The sequence below is a fragment of the Paramacrobiotus metropolitanus genome, unplaced genomic scaffold (assembly GCF_019649055.1).
Source record: "Paramacrobiotus metropolitanus isolate TYO unplaced genomic scaffold, Prichtersi_v1.0 Parri_scaffold0000022, whole genome shotgun sequence".
In the NCBI taxonomy this organism is placed as follows: Eukaryota; Metazoa; Tardigrada; class Eutardigrada; order Parachela; family Macrobiotidae; genus Paramacrobiotus; species Paramacrobiotus metropolitanus.
Window position 1 is genome coordinate 674,480 of NW_026570242.1, and position 17,822 is coordinate 692,301.

General features: G+C 41.9%; 6 protein-coding genes across 9 annotated transcripts; 4 read left to right on the forward strand and 2 right to left on the reverse strand.

Moving 5' to 3' along the window:
• The first annotated feature begins 35 nt into the window (after positions 1–35).
• Positions 36–1,650, forward strand: LOC129586851 (uncharacterized). Its single transcript, XM_055480316.1, has 2 exons — positions 36–1,306; positions 1,422–1,650. Exons 1-2 carry the CDS (start codon positions 210–212, stop codon positions 1,648–1,650), a joined length of 1,326 nt encoding a protein of 441 aa, XP_055336291.1. The 5' UTR covers positions 36–209.
• Positions 1,452–5,585, forward strand: LOC129586939 (uncharacterized). The gene is made up of 5 exons (XM_055480474.1): positions 1,452–1,548; positions 1,648–1,779; positions 2,302–2,515; positions 2,569–2,953; positions 3,032–5,585. The coding sequence occupies exons 2-5, from the start codon at positions 1,750–1,752 to the stop codon at positions 4,458–4,460; spliced, it is 2,058 nt and encodes a 685-aa protein (XP_055336449.1). The 5' UTR covers positions 1,452–1,548; positions 1,648–1,749; the 3' UTR covers positions 4,461–5,585.
• Positions 4,586–5,585, forward strand: LOC129586943 (uncharacterized). Its single transcript, XM_055480482.1, has 2 exons — positions 4,586–5,065; positions 5,147–5,585. The coding sequence occupies exons 1-2, from the start codon at positions 4,586–4,588 to the stop codon at positions 5,351–5,353; spliced, it is 687 nt and encodes a 228-aa protein (XP_055336457.1). The 3' UTR covers positions 5,354–5,585.
• LOC129586940 (radial spoke head protein 6 homolog A-like) lies at positions 5,470–8,971 on the reverse strand. Of its 3 annotated transcripts, XM_055480476.1 has the most exons (4): positions 8,410–8,971; positions 8,060–8,118; positions 6,226–7,867; positions 5,470–6,169 (listed from the first exon to the last, which is right to left on the reverse strand). In XM_055480476.1, the coding sequence occupies exons 3-4, from the start codon at positions 7,788–7,790 to the stop codon at positions 5,950–5,952; spliced, it is 1,785 nt and encodes a 594-aa protein (XP_055336451.1). In that variant the 5' UTR covers positions 7,791–7,867; positions 8,060–8,118; positions 8,410–8,971; the 3' UTR covers positions 5,470–5,949. The 3 variants fall into 3 exon arrangements, with proteins under 3 accessions (XP_055336451.1, XP_055336453.1, XP_055336450.1); XM_055480478.1 differs by lacking the exon at positions 8,060–8,118; XM_055480475.1 differs by lacking the exons at positions 8,060–8,118; positions 8,410–8,971 and having other exon boundaries at positions 6,226–8,050.
• Positions 8,166–10,670, forward strand: LOC129586941 (uncharacterized). Its single transcript, XM_055480479.1, has one exon. The coding sequence runs from the start codon at positions 8,311–8,313 to the stop codon at positions 10,198–10,200; it is 1,890 nt and encodes a 629-aa protein (XP_055336454.1). The 5' UTR covers positions 8,166–8,310; the 3' UTR covers positions 10,201–10,670.
• On the reverse strand, positions 10,500–17,260 carry LOC129586942 (thyrotropin-releasing hormone receptor-like). 2 transcript variants are annotated; one of them, XM_055480480.1, is made up of 4 exons: positions 16,153–17,260; positions 11,757–11,911; positions 11,037–11,535; positions 10,500–10,964 (listed from the first exon to the last, which is right to left on the reverse strand). In XM_055480480.1, the coding sequence occupies exons 1-4, from the start codon at positions 16,393–16,395 to the stop codon at positions 10,710–10,712; spliced, it is 1,152 nt and encodes a 383-aa protein (XP_055336455.1). In that variant the 5' UTR covers positions 16,396–17,260; the 3' UTR covers positions 10,500–10,709. The 2 variants fall into 2 exon arrangements, with proteins under 2 accessions (XP_055336455.1, XP_055336456.1); XM_055480481.1 differs by lacking the exon at positions 16,153–17,260 and adding an exon at positions 12,098–12,198.
• Positions 17,261–17,822: the final 562 nt, after the last annotated feature.

Consider the following 17,822-nt stretch of genomic DNA (forward strand, 5'->3'; position numbering starts at 1 on the left):
GTAATAAACAGTGGTGTTTTACTACGTACTTATTCATGGCAACCATGTGCAAAAGGACTACGCGTTTGGTTGCTTTACCGTTTAAGCAAGGTATTATTGAGCGATCTTATGACAGTACAACACCAGGTATTTTATGCAAGATAAAAGGGCACAGCACTGGTAATCATTAGTGCACTGTAGACTGCTTGGCTGTCAGCTGAATACATGTAATGTTCCTACCAAATCCTACACCAACTTTTGTACTGCAACATCCAAAGATCTACAAATCTTATTTATACGAATCGATTCCATCATTACTGGCAAACACTGACATCAAATTAGATAACAAATCCGAATTATCTGGAAGAAGGTCGTCTTTTATTACCCGTAATAATGTTAAAAGCAAAAGCAGGCATGTTGAATCGCCTTCTGAGTGCCAGTGTGCCAAAATACCCAGAGATGGCTTGGGTCCACGATCTCAGTTATTTGGTTGTCAAATACGAAAGTGTTTTTACGGAGTGCCTGACACCAGGCAGTACAACAGACTGTTTTTACTTCTGGTGGAAGAACCAAAGTATTCTGTTGATGGCTCGGAATTTAGCAGAAGCTGTCTTTCAACACTTTATGACGCTGACGATATTATAGTATGCATACGTGATGAAAATAAGCCGTTGGCCGAAAATCTGGTGCGTGCGTATGCCATCAATGCGGAATTATTGTGCTCCACAATGACCTATTTCAGAGATATCCTCTCTGCACCAAATCCGTGCGATGAAAGGTCGTCCACCCAAGTCTCGCTGTTTTTACCAAAGATACTGTGGGACTGGCTACTGAGTTTTGCCAAATTCAGCCTTCTAAGAAACCAAGAAAAATCTCCCCCTGTAGAGCCCAGCCTAGCCTTGCCATTATTTGGTGCGGTTATTATGATGGGGATGAAATCGGCTGAAAAGGTCATACTGGCTTATATTCTACATAATTGGCGAACCAGTGTGCAGTGCCGTGACCGCACAATGGACCGTATACTGGAGAAGTCTATACCATCCTTAGCTGTTCACATACATCCAGAACTGGTTGAGGATGACAATGTAGAGAAAAGAGACGATTGGTTAATTGACAGATTGTACGGACAGTGGAATGCTGAGCTCTTGGACCAAAACCAGCTGGAACCAGTCTTGCAACCATACTTTCCTCTGGGTAGCGCAAAAGATGTTTTCCTATGCACCCATTGCAGCCGTTGGATGAATGCTGGAACATCAACATGGATCCAGTGCACTGTAGCGTACACATTTCGGCGACGCAATGGTACCACAGGTTATGCACATTCAAGGTAAGCCCGTTTTTTTGCGTCGTATAGTCTATCAGGTTCCTTGTCACGGGTTCCTCTTAAACTGTGATAGTTTCGAACACTTTCGCAGCTAGTCGTTTATTTTTTAATCTTTCAGGCATCCTGATGCAGATTTTCAGAAAAGAGTCGAACATGTTAATCAGCTATATGAATCTAAAGAGCGAGCGTTGTTCTGGAATCTTTATGGGCTGCTGAATGTATTACAGTGTGGCAGCTGCAGCAAGGTACCAGTACGAGAAATTAGTACAACGTTACTGCGTCATTTACTATCTAGCCATCTTCAACATGTGAAAAGGTATCCCAATTCGGTTTCTGGCGGGCAGTAGCACTGCCAGCTAGCCGACCTGGAAATTGCAGCTGCTGACAGAGCCAGCTCTTCCCCATCAAATTTGTACAGCATTCGGTGCCGCACACCATGCTTGGAAATGGCGAGAACAAGTGTGTCGACAAGCACGGTACGACACCCATTGCCAAAATTTGGTTTACAAATTATGCGTACTCGGTGATTTATAATAATTATTCTGCTACGAAGAATCTCCTATATATTAATGGGTAGAGTGCAAAAAATGTATACTAGATATGTATACGTACATGTATACGTACTAGATGTATACATATCCATATACCTATATCTCTGACTCTGTACCGCAAGGCATGACCCAGATCGCCCATTTCATCCGTACTTTGCGATCACTAATGAGTTCATTAGTCTTTCGAGAGGGACTCGGTTTACAAACTCAAAAAGTTAGCAGTTCCATTAATCCGACCATTTACTGCCAGAAGGTTAGGCTAAGTTGGCTAACTAACCAGTAAGCACGGTAATGTACGTAAATGCTCTTCCATAAGCGAACAATAATTATTGATGCAGCACTCCAATGCCGTTGCAAATGTTTGGATTATTTGAACTACGATTATTATAGTGGTTGTCTGCGTGTTTCACTACTCAGACGCTCAGTCTTTCAAAGAATGTTTTACAGGCTAAATTGACGCCGCATTATACGATGGGTCCTAAGAAAACAGAAAAAGCCCAGCGATCTGTCACATTTGGGAAATATTATACTACTGCATTTTCGGAAGCTGGTAGAGTAGCATTTCCATTGATGATAAAAGCGGCGGCTCAAGAGCTTGTTGGGGTTTCGTGGGAATCCAACAATCCGCTGTGGTCGAAGCAGGACTGCATGCGCAATGACGGTAGGAGAAACATAAATCTTGACTTTTTATGGATTACAGTCTGCGATTTCCAGAACGCACTGTAATGCGCCACCTGAAAACGTATTTTAAGAGCATACTTGGAAGTCACCCTCTGGAACTTGATCACGAGTTACCTGCGAACTTCGAAGGAAATGGAGAGGAGTATTGCAGCGAAGATCCCCTCTTCAAACCCAGCGAGCGGTGGCAGGTGGCTTCCGATGAATTAAATGTGCAGGAAAATGTTTCCAACAATTCTAAAGTTTCCGGCATTAGCATAACCAAAAGCGGACCTTTTGGTGGGCGTTCTCGGTACAATGCCAACTTTATACTGCCTTCGTACAAAGGATTGTACACAAGAATTTTCTACAACTGGAAAGCCAAGATGGATGCCGAAGCAGCATTCGAAGGTGCTATGGAAGAACAACAAACTACTGACAAGTATAACTATACCCTGCTGGGTTTTGGTAGAACTTTTTATATGTATTGGCAGCACCGGTGTTTTACTTCTGATTGTAGATCAGCTGATGGAGGTCATTCGAAAAGATGTATACCATATTCGGCTTTACACATGCATCGAAAACCGAAAGTGCAACGAATCGCATTACGAAAAGGCGCATTTGTGCAGAAGCCGAACCATACCCAACGAAAAGCCAATCGAAATGATTTGAGACAAAAAAGTGCAAGAAGTCTCCATTCCGTACCGTCATCCAGAAGGAAACACTGCCAATACACCAGAACCAAAACTGCGATACGCACTGATCTTGTTAAACAGAATGTCTCAGACTATCAACTTAAATCTAGGAAGAGACGCGTCGGACGCAGCTTAAATTTTGGATATCACGTTTCGCAATCGCTATCAACGACTGACTACACTGGTATACCGAAACCTTCTTCATCATCAACAGACATTTCAACTTTGCAATATATGTTGCGCGGCGTTTCTTCGGGAAAAGTCAGCAGAAGAGTGAACGAGGACACTGAATTCCTGGAGAAATTAAGATTGATGCCGTCTCTGTTATCGGAGTTCAACGACAAGGTGTTGCGGGTTACCATACGCTTCCCTAACAAACATTTAGGCGCTGCTCGGGAAACAAGCTTAACTGCAGAAGAAAGCATTGCAAAGCAAAACCATGGGGAGAAATGGAGATCAGTCAAGCAGATGAATTTAGACCGAATTATATTTGACTTTTCTCTCGCCGACATCAATATTCATGATGACGGAATAGAAATGCTGATTAACCAGTTGGATTCGTGCCCATCGCTCACAAACGAAAAGAGACCTAGAATTAACGGCATTTCCAGCGTATTCACCGCAACTTTTATCGATCAAAACAGTGCTAAAGGGCAGTGTCCGGAAGATGGAACTTTGGGTGACACAGAGTGCTCGAATCAAGTATCTCGCGATTCACCCACCTGGAAAAACGGTGCAGCTAGCAATTCGTTATTAAATCTTCTTGAGAATGATAACTTAGCAAATGTACGTCCACCACTGAAGTTTTTGTTGACGCTTATTCGTCGAATTCCGTTCCCGGTGTTTGCAAAAGAAAACAGCAGTGATCCAGTTATACTGGCCCGGAATCGCGCGGTGATGCAAGGTTTTCTACAAAGTATCCAGAATTTCTTCCAAAATGCAGTGGAGTTAAGAGAAACAGCGTTCGGAAAGCTTTTTCGTTCTTTGCGCCACTTGCATCGCAGTTGCGAAAAGAAGCAACACCAGTATCTGGAAGATTTAGCAGAAACACGAAGATTTCGTCGAAGACTTCTGAGAGTAATAAAACTCCTGGAACTGCGAAGATGGGATGCGTTTACGCAACCGTTCAATCAAAACAAGGCAGTGAATGAACTTCGAAGAAAGCGCAATATGTGCCAAAAGCAAATCGCGCTGGCCGAAAGTTCGTGGGAACACCATGTAGAGCAGCTCCACAAAAAACTTTTTGATACTTAGCTTTTAGCTTCGGGGCGGCGGGATAGCGGGTTGCTATAGCAACAAAAATCAAAAGGAACAGAGGCTTTATTAAGGGATTAGCAAATCGTCGTATTTGTACTACATGCTTTTGACACTATCCTACCATGGCCAATCCGGCAGAGAGATCTATTGGTACACCGCAGCGCAATGCTCCCCAAACTGTCATGAGCCAGTCATTGACGCGACCAGGTGCCGCAAAACTAAAGCTTGGTCAGTATCGCCGAAGCCCTTTATCATCTGCCGATGACAAAAAACAAATCGCTACCGGACCCACTGATGCTACTGCTACAGCTTTTAAACAACATCTATCGAATGGCAAATGGTTGCCAGGTAACCGCGCCCCAGGTAACCCTGCGTCCAAGGACAGCTCGAACCGACAAATGACAATCCAAACCACGACTAGCGATGGAATTTCTAGTTCTGCAATATTGCGACAAAAACTCTTGGGACTGAGTTCATCAAAAGCTGCTGAACCAAATGCTTCCAGTGACTTATGGGTGACGGAAAAGCCGGAGGTTGTGCCTACAAAGCCAGCTTGGCCTAAGAGGGTTTTGATGTCGCAAAGGTCAAAACCGAAAACCCAGGTACTCTCAAATACGAGAGCGTATCCGTTGCGCAAATCCGTAGGGAGACGAATTATTAAGCGAAGGATTCTGCTTCCGCAGAACACTGTTTCGGCTAGTCAAAAGGCTCAAAATACCAGCGATACCACTGACGATGTTCTGAAGGACGTTGTGGAACCGTTTGCCACGTTTTCGTTGCAAGAGAAACCTGACTGTCCGAAATCGCTGAAGGACGATCCGACACCTTTAAATCTGCTATCCGTAAAAGCCACCGGCAGCTCGGGGTTTCACTTCGTCAGAGAGAGCTAAGTGTCCACGATAACCAACGTGAAACTTACTGTTCTGGTTTTGTAAAATATAAGCTTTGTTTTTCCGGGGAAGTCCCATACCCAAATCAACTGTGATATATACATTGTTCTCCTGTTTTTACTGCGCTTTTTTTGTCTCTCTGTGAGAACTGGAGTATGCTGGAGATATGAGGCCGTCATACGAATATGAACGGTATCCATAATACAATGAATTATTGTTAATTAATGACAAATTTGTGAACGCGTTTACCACACAAAAAGACAATAGGTTTATAACAAACTGTTCTGCTTCGACGTTCATCCGCGCCATATTTGAATACCTGAGGCTGAAATGATACTGCAGACGATTTTTATCTCTTTCTCCGTCAAGCCGTCACTTTGCAGCCGTTTGTTGAACCCCGTGTCAACACTGACCAACACTTCTATGGAGTCATCGAATGCCCACTGTATTCGGCATGGACCGCACTGCTACATAGGAGAGCTGCACTGCTCACACCACCTATGGAAGACATCCACGCACGTTTTAGGTGACTGGAGAACAGAGCGTTCAGCTTCAAGATTCATCAAAGTTTGATCTTGAAAAAAATAGTCTTGCGATTATTCTTCTTCTCCCTCTTCCTCTTCTTCGGTAGCGTCCGCTTCAGCCTGCTCTTCGGCTTCTTCTTTAGCAGCTTCAAGTGCATCCAGTCTTGCCTGTTCCGCTGCTTCAAGCTTTCGCTTTTGCTCATTTTCGCTTTCCACTGTTGGATCCGTTTCATGCTGAAGAAATTTGGCCTTTTGATTAAAAACGGCCTGTGGCATAGGTGGCATATAAGGGCTGAAAGAGTATCACGTTACAGAAACGATTTTTGCGGCTATTAAGCTTTCACATACCTGAATTCGCCGTTCTTCAATCCGTTTCCTACGTAAAAGTTTTCGGATTTGTTCTGCTGGACAATGCAAATCGCGCCTGGCCATAACGTCGAGCATATCTTTACAAAACCGATTTGTGGCAGGGTGCTGCAACTGGGGCGCACTACCCATGCAGGTGCATCTTTTGCCGTTTCTTTGTCCTCCGTTATCGGACTGAACACCGCTGGTCCGCTTTCCGCTTTGGCTTTCAATTTCCGCTTCTTCTTTGGCTTCTCATCCGCAGCCTCCTCTCCCTCTTCCGGCTGAGGTTCTTCAGGTTCTTCAGCTTCTTCTTCCTCTTCCTCGCCGGCTGGTTTCGCCCCCGGTGATGGATCCCACCACGTACACCGCCCTTGCCGTAGAATATAAGGTAAAGTGTGACCATAACCGCTCAGGCTATTCGAAAGAATTTCGTTGAGTTTTGGATGCTCGAAATCAGGATCTTCCATTAGTGTGAACTTCGGGCCTCCTTCGGTCTCGTCCTCTTCTTCCGGTGGTATGTATTGGCCTATCGGACCAATGGTTGTACCATGCGTAATGCGAGCAATTTGCGCACGAAGATAATTCTGCTCCACTCCAGGATATGTGGGCGAACCAATAATTTTAGAATAAAGGTTGCCTTTGAAAGTGCGCTTAAGAAATTTGGCTTTCCTTATTTGTTCTGGGCTGACATCAGGTAACCTTAACCATTCAGCTGCAATCAGGTCTTGACACACGTAGTAGCAGTACATGTTTGCCCCAGTGCCGATATCTTCAGCCAGAACATCTTTAAAGATTTGATCGGGATCCGAAAGGGGGACTACAGGTACAGGAAATTTGCTTAAGTCCAGTGTAAACCGAGTTTCTTCAAAATCTTCGCGAACTCCATAAGTTCCAAATGGATTGTAAATTGTAACTTTATGATTGGTTGGAAATACATCCATATGATCTTCTGGATTTACAGCCGGCTTCTCGTACCATTTGGGACTGTGTTGCTTGAATTCACATTCTATTATATAGTAAGGATTGCTGACAGTACTAATCCGTCCCCAAAACCGCAGTTTCTCTAGTTCCGGGTAGCATTCTCTTTCAAACCGCAGAATAGCTGTCATAGCGAGGTACATCTCCGTCTCCGAAAATCCGAGTCCTCCTTCTTGTGCGTAAAACAGCCATTCGTACATATCAATCGGTTTGTACGCCGGCTTGATTTCATCGGTTTCGCCCTCCTCGTCCATTGCATGTGGTATTGGTGGAAAGTTCTCGATGGGCTGGTCTGGTGGAGCATAACTAGAACCTCCATGATCGTGCCGTTTCGCATCTGGTTCATCAAAAGGTATGAGGAACTCGCGGATCTTTTCGAATGTTACTGTCTCAGTAGGCTTAACATACCCGGGCTTGATGTGGTGGAGCGCGACCGGAGGAACGTTGTAACGTTTAATTAATCGACTGAGTACGTCCAGTTGGTTGTTCCATAGATTAGCCTTCTCCGGTTGAAAAACAACGCATCTGACCATTGCCGCTATGTGATCGAAGAGCGATCGACTGCTGACATTGTCTCGCCACATCATGGTAGAGATTCCGTCATGGAATTCGGTATCCGACACAGGTGCTGGCGCAGCGACGAGTGTCTGATCTGCATGGTTTTCTGTAATAGCACCTTCGCTGTCATTAACAATCGCGGGAAACTCCTGGGGACTGAGTACTGAGCTTTCCATGGCAGATCAGATCAAAGTTGTGTACCGATGTTATAAATCTCGTTTACTGTCTAAATCAGAATTTTTTTTCTCATAGGCTCATAGCCGCTGAATACCCATGTTTATTCTGCAATCATTCGTACCATAAAAAACATATGATCCAACGTAGCAACAACCGCAGGCCCCTTACGTTGTCCATGCCCTTAAGAATAAGGAAAACGTAGACGTTGAGTAGAGAGCAGCAATGGATGGGGTGCCATAAATGTATGTACAGTAGGAGACACTGGTAGTACTGCATCACGATGCCATTTTTAACTCACAGAGAAAATTAAGCAGATAGATAATAGGCAAGACTAGGAATTAGTACTAGTGAAGGCTGTTAAAAATTTTTGAAATGCACAGAATTGCAGTGGAACTAAAAATTTCTGCTGACATTATAAAACATTCCACAAAAGATGTTCCAGTACCTTTGGACGAGCTGGTCAGTACATACCTGCAACGAAAGCACCCTGCCCTGTCTGAGCTTTCCTCTGATCGCATCCGAGGAATTTGTCGAGCTTGTATTGAAAACGATGCGATTCTTAATGGAGTTCTGCAGCCATATATTCAAGAGCAGACGGCAACCGCTCTTCGTCGCGATAGGGCTTTATTGCAGGTGATCGCTCAAACTGTTGTATTTGATTTCGAATGCTATGGCGCATCAGAACTAGAGAAAGCCCTGAAAGACTTATATTCTTTTGCCGTTCGAAATTTTCTGCTATTTCTCACAGGACTATTGTCCAACCGAAACCCCTTTGACGACATCATAAAACTCAACTGGTATCGTTTGTACGATCGGGAATACGTGGACGAAAATTTGTTTGACCCGTATCGCAAACATCACCAAGATGTTCGAAAAATCGTACAAAAACTGGAAGATGCAAAAAAGGCGCCGGTGGATAGCCAGAACAAACGGCAAACCGTGTTTAAACCATTTTCTTTTATCCCATCTAGAAATGTGCACAGACTTCGTTCATATCAAGACGAATCTCAAAGTCCTATATTATACTACCAAGCAAAAGCCGTTCCGTCCACAACCTATAAGCCTTCAGACAACACCCTTGCAATGCAAAGAAGAACAGCGGAACGGGCTAATCGAATGCGTCGTTTTAAGCAACGAGTTGAGAAACGCCAACTTTGTCGTAAAAAGGTTGCTTCGCATGCAAGAAAATTGCAAACTGAACCTGAGCGTGCACCAACCAGTAAGGTCATCTTAAATATTAAAAAATACCACAAAATGAGACGGCCAAGGCGTGAGCACAAGAAAACCGTTAAGCAAACGACTGCTGCAATTTTGCGTGAGAAAGCCTTCCTTGAAAAGCTCCGTAAGGAAGAGGAGAAGAATGCCAGATTCTTGTCGGAAGGAACAGGCAATACGGAAATGCACGAAGCTAGAATTCTGAAAAAAGAAGAAGATCTCGAAGCCGCGGTAATAGAGAACGAGAAAAAAATCCTCGATGCGATGCTGTCGTTGGAAAAAGCCATAGCTGCACGCGATGTTTTTTTATGGGATATCAAGCGCAGAGCGGCAGCAGAACGGGAAAGTAAGAAAGAATTTAAGGAGCAAAGACAGGCTGAACTAGAAGAAACCATATTGCAATTACGAACAGCTGTCGAGCAAGCACAGAACGAGTCAAAAATCCAGCTGGAAAACGCCCGGGAAAAACTTTTGGCACAGAAAAAAAAGAGAGCCAATCAGGTCAAGCGTGAAAAAAAAGCGTTGTTTGAGATATTTATGCAGGAATGCGAGGAAGAACGAATACGCAGGAAAGAAGTTATTTCAAAAATTCGAGAAATGGAAACGAAAATTTTGACCTATGAGAAAACGTTCGACTTCAGTACTTTGCCGTCTTTTGGCCATTTGACGGATATGTCTTTGGCAGATCTAAAGGATCGCTTAATATCTTTACGTTTCGAAATGTTGGAGCAGTTAGAAAAGAAGAAGCTGCAGATTTGCAAAGAAAATATTAACATCAAAGAGGCTCTGAAAGATGCGGTGTATTTCGTAGAAAAGGAAAGGATGTACCGAAAAGAACAAAGCGAAAAGGAAACACAAAAGCTTGCTTTCCTTAAGCAACTGCGACAAAATGCCCGCACCCATCCAGAATTTATGGAAATAAGGAACACATTAATTGAGAAAAGCAGACAGCGTCGAATAGACAGAACCAGGGAACGAGAAAGTAGATTAAAACCGCTGAGCATAAGCGTTGAAAATGGTGGTGAGGCTCTTCAGAGATTTGGCTAGCGTGCCCGGTGGATTACACGAGGTAAGCACTAGGCCAGTTATATGGTTGGTACTGGAATGATACATCTGCCTTTGATCCGCGGCGAAGCACCACCATCTCATTTCCTCCACAAAACACTTTGAGAGTTTCCCCTGCCAGTACTTCGTAAACAGTACCGCGTTCGTATATTTTGCCGCATTTAATAATCAATAAGCTTTGCCGCTTCTTTTTCGTTGTTAGTTTGTTACTCTCTTTGTTACTTAGTGTACAAAGATTGTATAATATGTGGAACAGACCACTTTGTTTGAAGGATGATTCAAAAGCTCTTCTGCTATGTTCTGTATCTGACTGTTGTGATACCAAGAAATTTATTTCTGACAGCTGTCTCGCAAAATTATGTGCTGGTCTGCCAAGCGACACACCGCATGTTAAATATTTTATGATACCGATAGAGATACCGGTAAAGGTAAATCGAAGCAACAAGAAATTATTGGTCTGGTCGTTAATACTTCAGTAGATTCATTGTAATTCATAAGAGACATATTTCTGGCACTGGTTTCCGTAGATGTAGTAGCTGATAAACGGCACTTCGAAATTTCGCACTCATAGCGTTATAAAGAAACGGGTTAATTGCTGAATTGATGTAGATGAGTGTCTTGGCAAACAATAGGTACCAGATATCCAACCACGGTGTGCTGGTGAAGGAATTGTAAACCAATAATCCACGAAATGGTAGCCAACAGACGGCAAACAGTAGTACAACAACAATCAGCATTGTTAGAGCCTGTTAAAACACTTATTAAGATAACATCACATTGATTTTTGCAAACAACGGTTGATATTTGACTTTGCTTACTTTTGATCGTTCCCCATTTTTGGCCTTTACACTAACAGTCCCGTTCAGCGTTACGGCTTTGGGAATGGCTACAAACGATGTCGAATTCAGGCGTGGTAAAGTCCCGTTAAGTGGTAAATGTAACGAGTTGTTCGAATGCGAGGAATGCGAATAAAAACTCCCGCTTCTTTCTACATTCTTTTGTCGGCGAAAGACGTACCATATTCGTATATAGACAAATGCACAAACGATGAGTGGCAGGATATAAAATAACAGCAAATCCGCGGAGAAGAAATAAACGTATTGATCTTTGGAGAGGCGGAAGTCGCATATCGGCAGGTCAGGTTTGTCGGGATACGGTCGGGTTATCTGCGTGAGACCGAGCCACGGAGAGCAATAGAGAACAGCAAATATCCACACCGCCACAATTACTTTGTTAGCTCGTTCCACTGTGCACACTTTCTGGGCTTTCAAGGGGTGCATTACGGCGATGTACCTTTCCATAGTGAATGCCAGGATGCTGTTTCAAAACAACCCAATCATAATAGTCAATAAACGCTCTTTGAAAGCGGTCATAATGACCACGACATGAAATCCGAGTGCAAGGTAAACATACCTGAGCATCAGCAAAAATCATTACGAAACATAAACAAATTTATAGCAAGCGTGGTAACAGCTTGCTTTTGGCCGCTTTTACAGCGGCTGGAACAGTTTCCTGTACTACACTCTGGGTGGTGTTACCTTAAACTTCCGGCATTGATCCCGAGAAAGTTCCCGAATATCATCAGCGAACATCCCACCTGTCCTGAAACGAATCGTATTCCTATGTGGTGAAAGACAATTGCGTCCGGAACAGCCGACACAAGTACAATCAAATCAGCAAAAGCCAGTGACACCTACAAGCAAACCCGGGCAAAGTTACGTATTTGATGGTTGATATTAACTACAAGCCAGTTAAGTTGATAGTTGATTTGAAAGTTGATACTAACTACCACCCAGAAGGGCCAGACCGAATCATACGGCTATACTAAAATGTTGCTCACGAAATATCGTCAAGTTCTTGCCCGGATTTTCTAACCCACATGTGGCACCAGTCCAATTTGCCGACACATACGAGAATATTAACGAAAACAGCAGTGCATACATGCTACTGTTAATAAGTTCATACAGTATCAGGTTTTCCCCTGCTTATACAAAATGAAAACCTTCTAGAGTAAACCAGTACCATAACATACAATATGTTTCCCTATTCGCACCAGGCAAAAATGGGAGCACTGTGCAACAAATATCCCCACCAAAAAAATAAAAAAAGTGTTATTTCACACAGAACGCTTTACTCACACTGGAACATAATACAGGCATACAATGTCATTATGGATGCCAGAGAAAAAGCAGGCATCCGCAGTGAATAGCAAAGAGGTTCGATGATTAATTATACGAGATGTCACTTATCGTTAAATGATATTACAATCTGCTCGTATAACGGTCATTGCCAGATTGACATTAATTGTTCTTTTTTCCGTCACATGGACAAGTTATCTTCGCGCTCACGAATTCGTGCACATTTGGTAACCATTCAAAAACAACGTTGATGAATATAATAAAAAAAGGTTCTCTGTTTTCCGATACTCAAAAGAAGTATTCGCATTTGCAACACCGGTGAAGGATTTTCTGTAACATACTGTATTGTACGTTAAAGGTTAACTTTTACTATCTGGAAAACGGATCGTATCGTGCACGTACAGCAATTCTGAACAAACTGCGTCCTACTACCACGCAAAATGTACCGGTACCCGGTGTTCAGTGTCATGTAAAGATCCTGACAATACTGAAACAGCCATCGTTTTCTGGCACACGATAATCAAATTTGCCCATGATTGCTTGACCTTTTTTTCACAGCTAAAGGCACTAATCGGTGAAATGTGTTGACAACATCAACTTGAAAATTCCAGATTACTGATATCATCCTGGTTTAATATCATCCACGTCCAAGAGCACATATACTTCACGGTATTATTAAGATGTACAGAATAGGTACATGACAATCAATCTTTCGTCAGGTTAGTTATTCTTGTATCTCACTGATTTTCCAGTTATTACTTATTTCAATAATTAGGCGCACATTTTTTGACTAAGCCGGCTATGCTATAACTCAATCAAAGTTATAAGAACTAAGCATGGATTATCATGCATTTTATACGTACTTACGAGTACATTATTTTATCAGAAATCTATACGAGTACCACTATACCAGTGCACAAATATTTCTATAGTATCTCTTTTGATGAGTGTTCCTTGGCTCTGTGGTTAATACCGCATGAGTTTTCAACGCAATAAAAATTTTAAAATGAATAATCTTGTTTTAACTAAGTGCTGTAAAGTTCAATCGATCTATTATAAACGCTCGGTATTGAACGTGGATCGCCTTCTGTGCGAGTACAGTACTGTAACTTGTAAATAGCATAATCATAGTTTCAAGAAACAATCCGTCGAAGACTCAGTGTAACGGTCACTCAGGTGGAATAATAAGCTAAACCAAGGACTATTTGTTGGAAAGGCTGTTTTATTTTCAAATGAAGCATAAAACACGGTCGCAATAACGATATATGCCGTATATGCAACACAACTGGGAGTGTACAATACACAATCGAGTTATAATTAAAGAAACCACACTCCCGGCAAAATTTCCATATGACGCAAAGCAAGCAGCCTTTACAAAAGGATCATAGGTTGTATCAGCAAAACACATTTTTATGATTGCAGTAACGGATGTTATGGCACCGGTGAGCACAAAAGGGTGCGTGTATACGTTCTGTTATTATGGTGCACTAACAATTTATTTCGTGTCAGTATTTCACCGAAATTTTTCAATTAGCAACAATTAAAGAATTTGCACGCTCCAAATATATCCTTTCTCTGTGTTGTTCTGCTGAAATTAAAAGTGTCTTCCCCCACGTAGCCATTGACAATGCCTTACGCTGATTTCGTTAGGCTGCTTAGGTTAGCTGGTGTGGTTTCGTTAATCATGTTGTTTACTAACAGTTGTAAATTAACTGCCTATAAATTAACTGCATATCGGCACCAAAAAAGTAAAAGCTTGTGTGTTTGTACTAAACCGAACAATGGACAAGGAACTTCCGGGAAAGGCTAAAATAATGCGACATACCTAAACTTCATAAAGGTTTTATTGACAATGTCGTACTCAAACAGGCCAAAGCCACATAAAAAATTATTGCACTCTTTTTAATAATGTAAGCTTTATTGATAAGTGAGAGCTCCGTTGTTCCCCGTAACCCACCCAAATGCAATATTGTCTGTAATTATGTTAAATGAGATATGAATTCTTCAATACCACAAATTATTCATGGTCCTCGTAAATTACTCGCCTGTTCATTGAGCTGCTTAAATAAACTAACAACTGCAAAGTGTGAAGCAATCTAATTTTTACATACAATTGTATGTCCACACAGAAAGTGCAATGATGGCTTTTTCAGATACCATAGTCTGGCAAAGCTGGTGGGCTATTTATTCTATGGTCTATGGCGAAAGAGAATTCGTTATATAGAAGTAGTTTGGGTGACGTGTAGAAATGTCTTCCTAATTAAGATGCAATGTTTCGCTCTGTATGCCGATCCACTATCTAGGCACCATATTAGCAAGTACCGTAGTTAAAAAGTTACATGCGTCTGTTATACGTTGAAATATGGCGTTTTTGTACGTAATAATAATAGAAATCAGTACGGCTTACAGAACAAACTTAACGATACTAAACAAACGCCAAACAAATCAGTAAGTAATGTAATGCAGACATTCAGTATACTAAACAGTACGTATATGGATGGTGCTGCACATTTCTATATTATTTACGGTACCCACAACACCATCAATTTTGCAAAATAATAAAAATAAACTAATGTGTTGTTCCGCTTTATTTTTTTATCTGCTCTATGTGGATCGCAATCTGAACGCCAGCGAATTGCAACACGTTGAGTTATAAAATTGTTCCATTTTGTGGGGTACGAGTACAAATAGTGACTCCAGAATCGAGAGAAATCAGACGTATAATCAAACGATATTTTACGGTAGACAGCTTGACATGCCACGAGACGCACTTCTGTGATAGGAGCCGGTGATGCTCGGTGCTAATCCCAGGATTAGAGAAAATCGCTTTTCTAGACTATTGAGTAAGCACAGAAAAGCTGAGAAAAGCCACATTTGGTTAACATGACGTAGGCCGCTCCAAAAAACAAATCAGTAAAGTCAAAACAAATTTTCAAACCGGAAAAGTGCGCAGAAGCTCTAATACTTATACGTTGGCGATTTTTCCATCGGCTCAGACTCAGAAATTAAATTTTTTAATCGCAGAACCATAAATTCAGATCAATTAAAAAACCATTCACAATTAAAAAAATAAATTCCATAAATCGATATTACACGAAACCATTTTGATATCCATTTTGAAAATTTTATTTAAACTTCACAAATAGCGCCCATATGCATAGAAGCAGTAAGATTATGCTAGGTTTTGACTTTGGCGGAATTATACTTAAGCTTAATTAAGAGTTTGTTTCTGCATTATTGCTAGTTCAAACCGCGACAGTTGCATTTAAACATACGATTCATTCTTAAAATATATGTATGATTTTTCTGTCGTTCGTTTTCGCTGTAGAAAACTCTGTTTTAAACAATTATCGAATACCCTGCACTGTTATATGTTTGAATAACACAATATGTTTTTTTTATAATAATATTTCCTTTTGAATCGTTGCCTTAGCATACAGAGGAGCCGAATAAATCCATGCAAAGTATGCAGTGCAGGAGTACCGAACAATGGCTGTCAAGCACCGGCAATGCCTTCTTAATCGACATTAACAGCGTTTTCCGTAATTTCCAGTGACAGCTGGCTTAATAACTTTTTACTTCTACTGGCTGAAATGCGCGTTATAGATATCGTATTCTTAACCAACGACAGCGGCACATTTTAAAAAGGTTTGCTGCGCGCTCAATAGCTTTTGTAAAGGTCGCAAAGCCCGGTTAGCTATCGGTACCTTACAACATTCGACTTACATTCAGCAAACGATAATAAGGAAGTTTAACAATATTATATTACCCTAGGTGTGTTAGAACGTTTACTTACCAAATACGAGTAAGTGGGCGTTTGAAGCGTTTTAAAACGCCGGGCCACAATAATTAGCACAGTATTGCCAAAAACTCCGCAAACAAGGATGACCACATGGAGAAATGTGGCGATTATCCGGTATACCAGAGACCGGTCATCCTCATCTGGTGCTTCGTAGCCAGATGTACTATCCAACAGGGTGGTGTTGTCGCTGTAGACGTCCATACCATGTGAGCAAAAGTTTAATCCTTTTCGTTCCATCGTTGTTCTATTTCCATGACATATCCATTAGACAAGACAACAATAGTGCGGAAATTCTCTGTCACAGATTGATGTATTTGTAAACTAGGCGCGTGCTCTGTGTCCAACCCTCGCACTAAGCCATCCAGCCAGCTTCCGGAGAACGTTGTTCCTTTTGTCACATCGCTAACTCTGCTGATCATTGATCACGCTCTGAGCTGTAGGTGTGCTGGATCTGTACGTGTGTGTGTTCCTGTCAACCGTACGTGCGCATTACTGTGTCACGGCTGACAGCAGGACGTCGAACTGGTTACGTATGGTATCGTGTACGAGTGTTAAACCCATCAGAGGTTAATCTATTAAACATAGCAGTTGAGGCCGACACGCAATTTCCTGTACTTTTCAATACGGGAGCCGGGTGATCCCAGGCTGCACTGCTGGTCGCATACGGGACCAGTCTGCACCATTAAATACAGATTGATCTCCTACTCCGTTGGTGATTCACACACATTAACTGAATGGAAGACTGGGAGATCTGCGTAATTCAATCCGGTAATATGTACCAGTGGCGTTCCCGTGAGACCTCCAGGAAAAGCGATTTCATCATGTCTAATGCTGTTTGCGGGTAATTATTGGGTTATCCTTGACCACATGTCTGCAACACATCTTAACTCGAACCATACAAAAAGATATGTGCAGTGACCAGAGCATAATGTCGATAAACGGCTCATTCGTGTTGTCCGCCGATATCGATCTCGGAGTCGCTCGGCTCCATAATGGATAAACGAATAATTAATAAATGACCACAATTAGTTGCGCCACTATTGCCATGCATGCATGTGTACTTGTACAACTTGCGATCCGGTGATTGCGTGCGTGCTGGTTGCCCCATTTATTACAACGGTGTGGCATACCAACGTTAACGTACCTACTATATTACATAATAAATTTTAATTATTATAACTTTTTGTTTAATTGAGGTGGCTAATAACTAGACGCTACTGCTTTAAAGTCCACTGAGCGAAAGGAGCGTTTTACACAATTATAAAAATTGGACAAAACAAAAAATGCTACAAATTTCCTTATTAATGCAATGGAAAGGTCTATCAGAATCACAATCGAGACTGCGTCGGGATGCAGAAGAATGTTTTCAGTTTTTTTCTGTGCTATCGTGACCCGTTTCCTAAAAGAACAAACATATGGGTGGGATGTTCTTATAAAAGGATAGAAATATCTTCAGTTTGTTTTAAATTTCTGTGGTTGTCAAACGATTTCTCGACCTGCGATACCGGTATCTGAACAAAATTTAATGCTTTCGTTTTTTCTGTTACCCTATTAATGAGGATAGTTTCATGATAAACCATGGATGTTAAAGTTGCAGAGCGATCTGCATAATCTGCATTCGGATAATATTCGTAAAAGTAACTCGGTTTTGGCAAATTTTAATG

Bases quoted from the DNA above. Each gene is read 5' to 3' on its own strand.
- LOC129586943 (XM_055480482.1), top strand. From the start codon at position 4,586: ATGGCCAATCCGGCAGAGAGATCTATTGGTACACCGCAGCGCAATGCT. The intron at 5,066-5,146 runs GTACTCTCAAAT...CTGCTTCCGCAG, and splicing joins GGTCAAAACCGAAAACCCAG to AACACTGTTTCGGCTAGTCA.
- LOC129586851 (XM_055480316.1), top strand. From the start codon at position 210: ATGTTCCTACCAAATCCTACACCAACTTTTGTACTGCAACATCCAAAG. The intron at 1,307-1,421 runs GTAAGCCCGTTT...TTAATCTTTCAG, and splicing joins ACAGGTTATGCACATTCAAG to GCATCCTGATGCAGATTTTC.
- LOC129586941 (XM_055480479.1), top strand. From the start codon at position 8,311: ATGCACAGAATTGCAGTGGAACTAAAAATTTCTGCTGACATTATAAAA.
- LOC129586942 (XM_055480480.1), bottom strand. From the start codon at position 16,395: ATGGAACGAAAAGGATTAAACTTTTGCTCACATGGTATGGACGTCTAC. The intron at 11,912-16,152 runs GTAAGTAAACGT...GTTTGCTTGTAG, and splicing joins CGCCCACTTACTCGTATTTG to GTGTCACTGGCTTTTGCTGA. The intron at 10,965-11,036 runs GTAAGCAAAGTC...GTGTTTTAACAG, and splicing joins AAAATGGGGAACGATCAAAA to GCTCTAACAATGCTGATTGT.
- LOC129586940 (XM_055480475.1), bottom strand. From the start codon at position 7,937: ATGGAAAGCTCAGTACTCAGTCCCCAGGAGTTTCCCGCGATTGTTAAT. The intron at 6,170-6,225 runs GTATGTGAAAGC...ATACTCTTTCAG, and splicing joins TTGAAGAACGGCGAATTCAG to CCCTTATATGCCACCTATGC.
- LOC129586939 (XM_055480474.1), top strand. From the start codon at position 1,750: ATGGCGAGAACAAGTGTGTCGACAAGCACG. The intron at 1,780-2,301 runs GTACGACACCCA...AATGTTTTACAG, and splicing joins CAAGTGTGTCGACAAGCACG to GCTAAATTGACGCCGCATTA. The intron at 2,954-3,031 runs GTATAACTATAC...TTCTGATTGTAG, and splicing joins GAACAACAAACTACTGACAA to ATCAGCTGATGGAGGTCATT.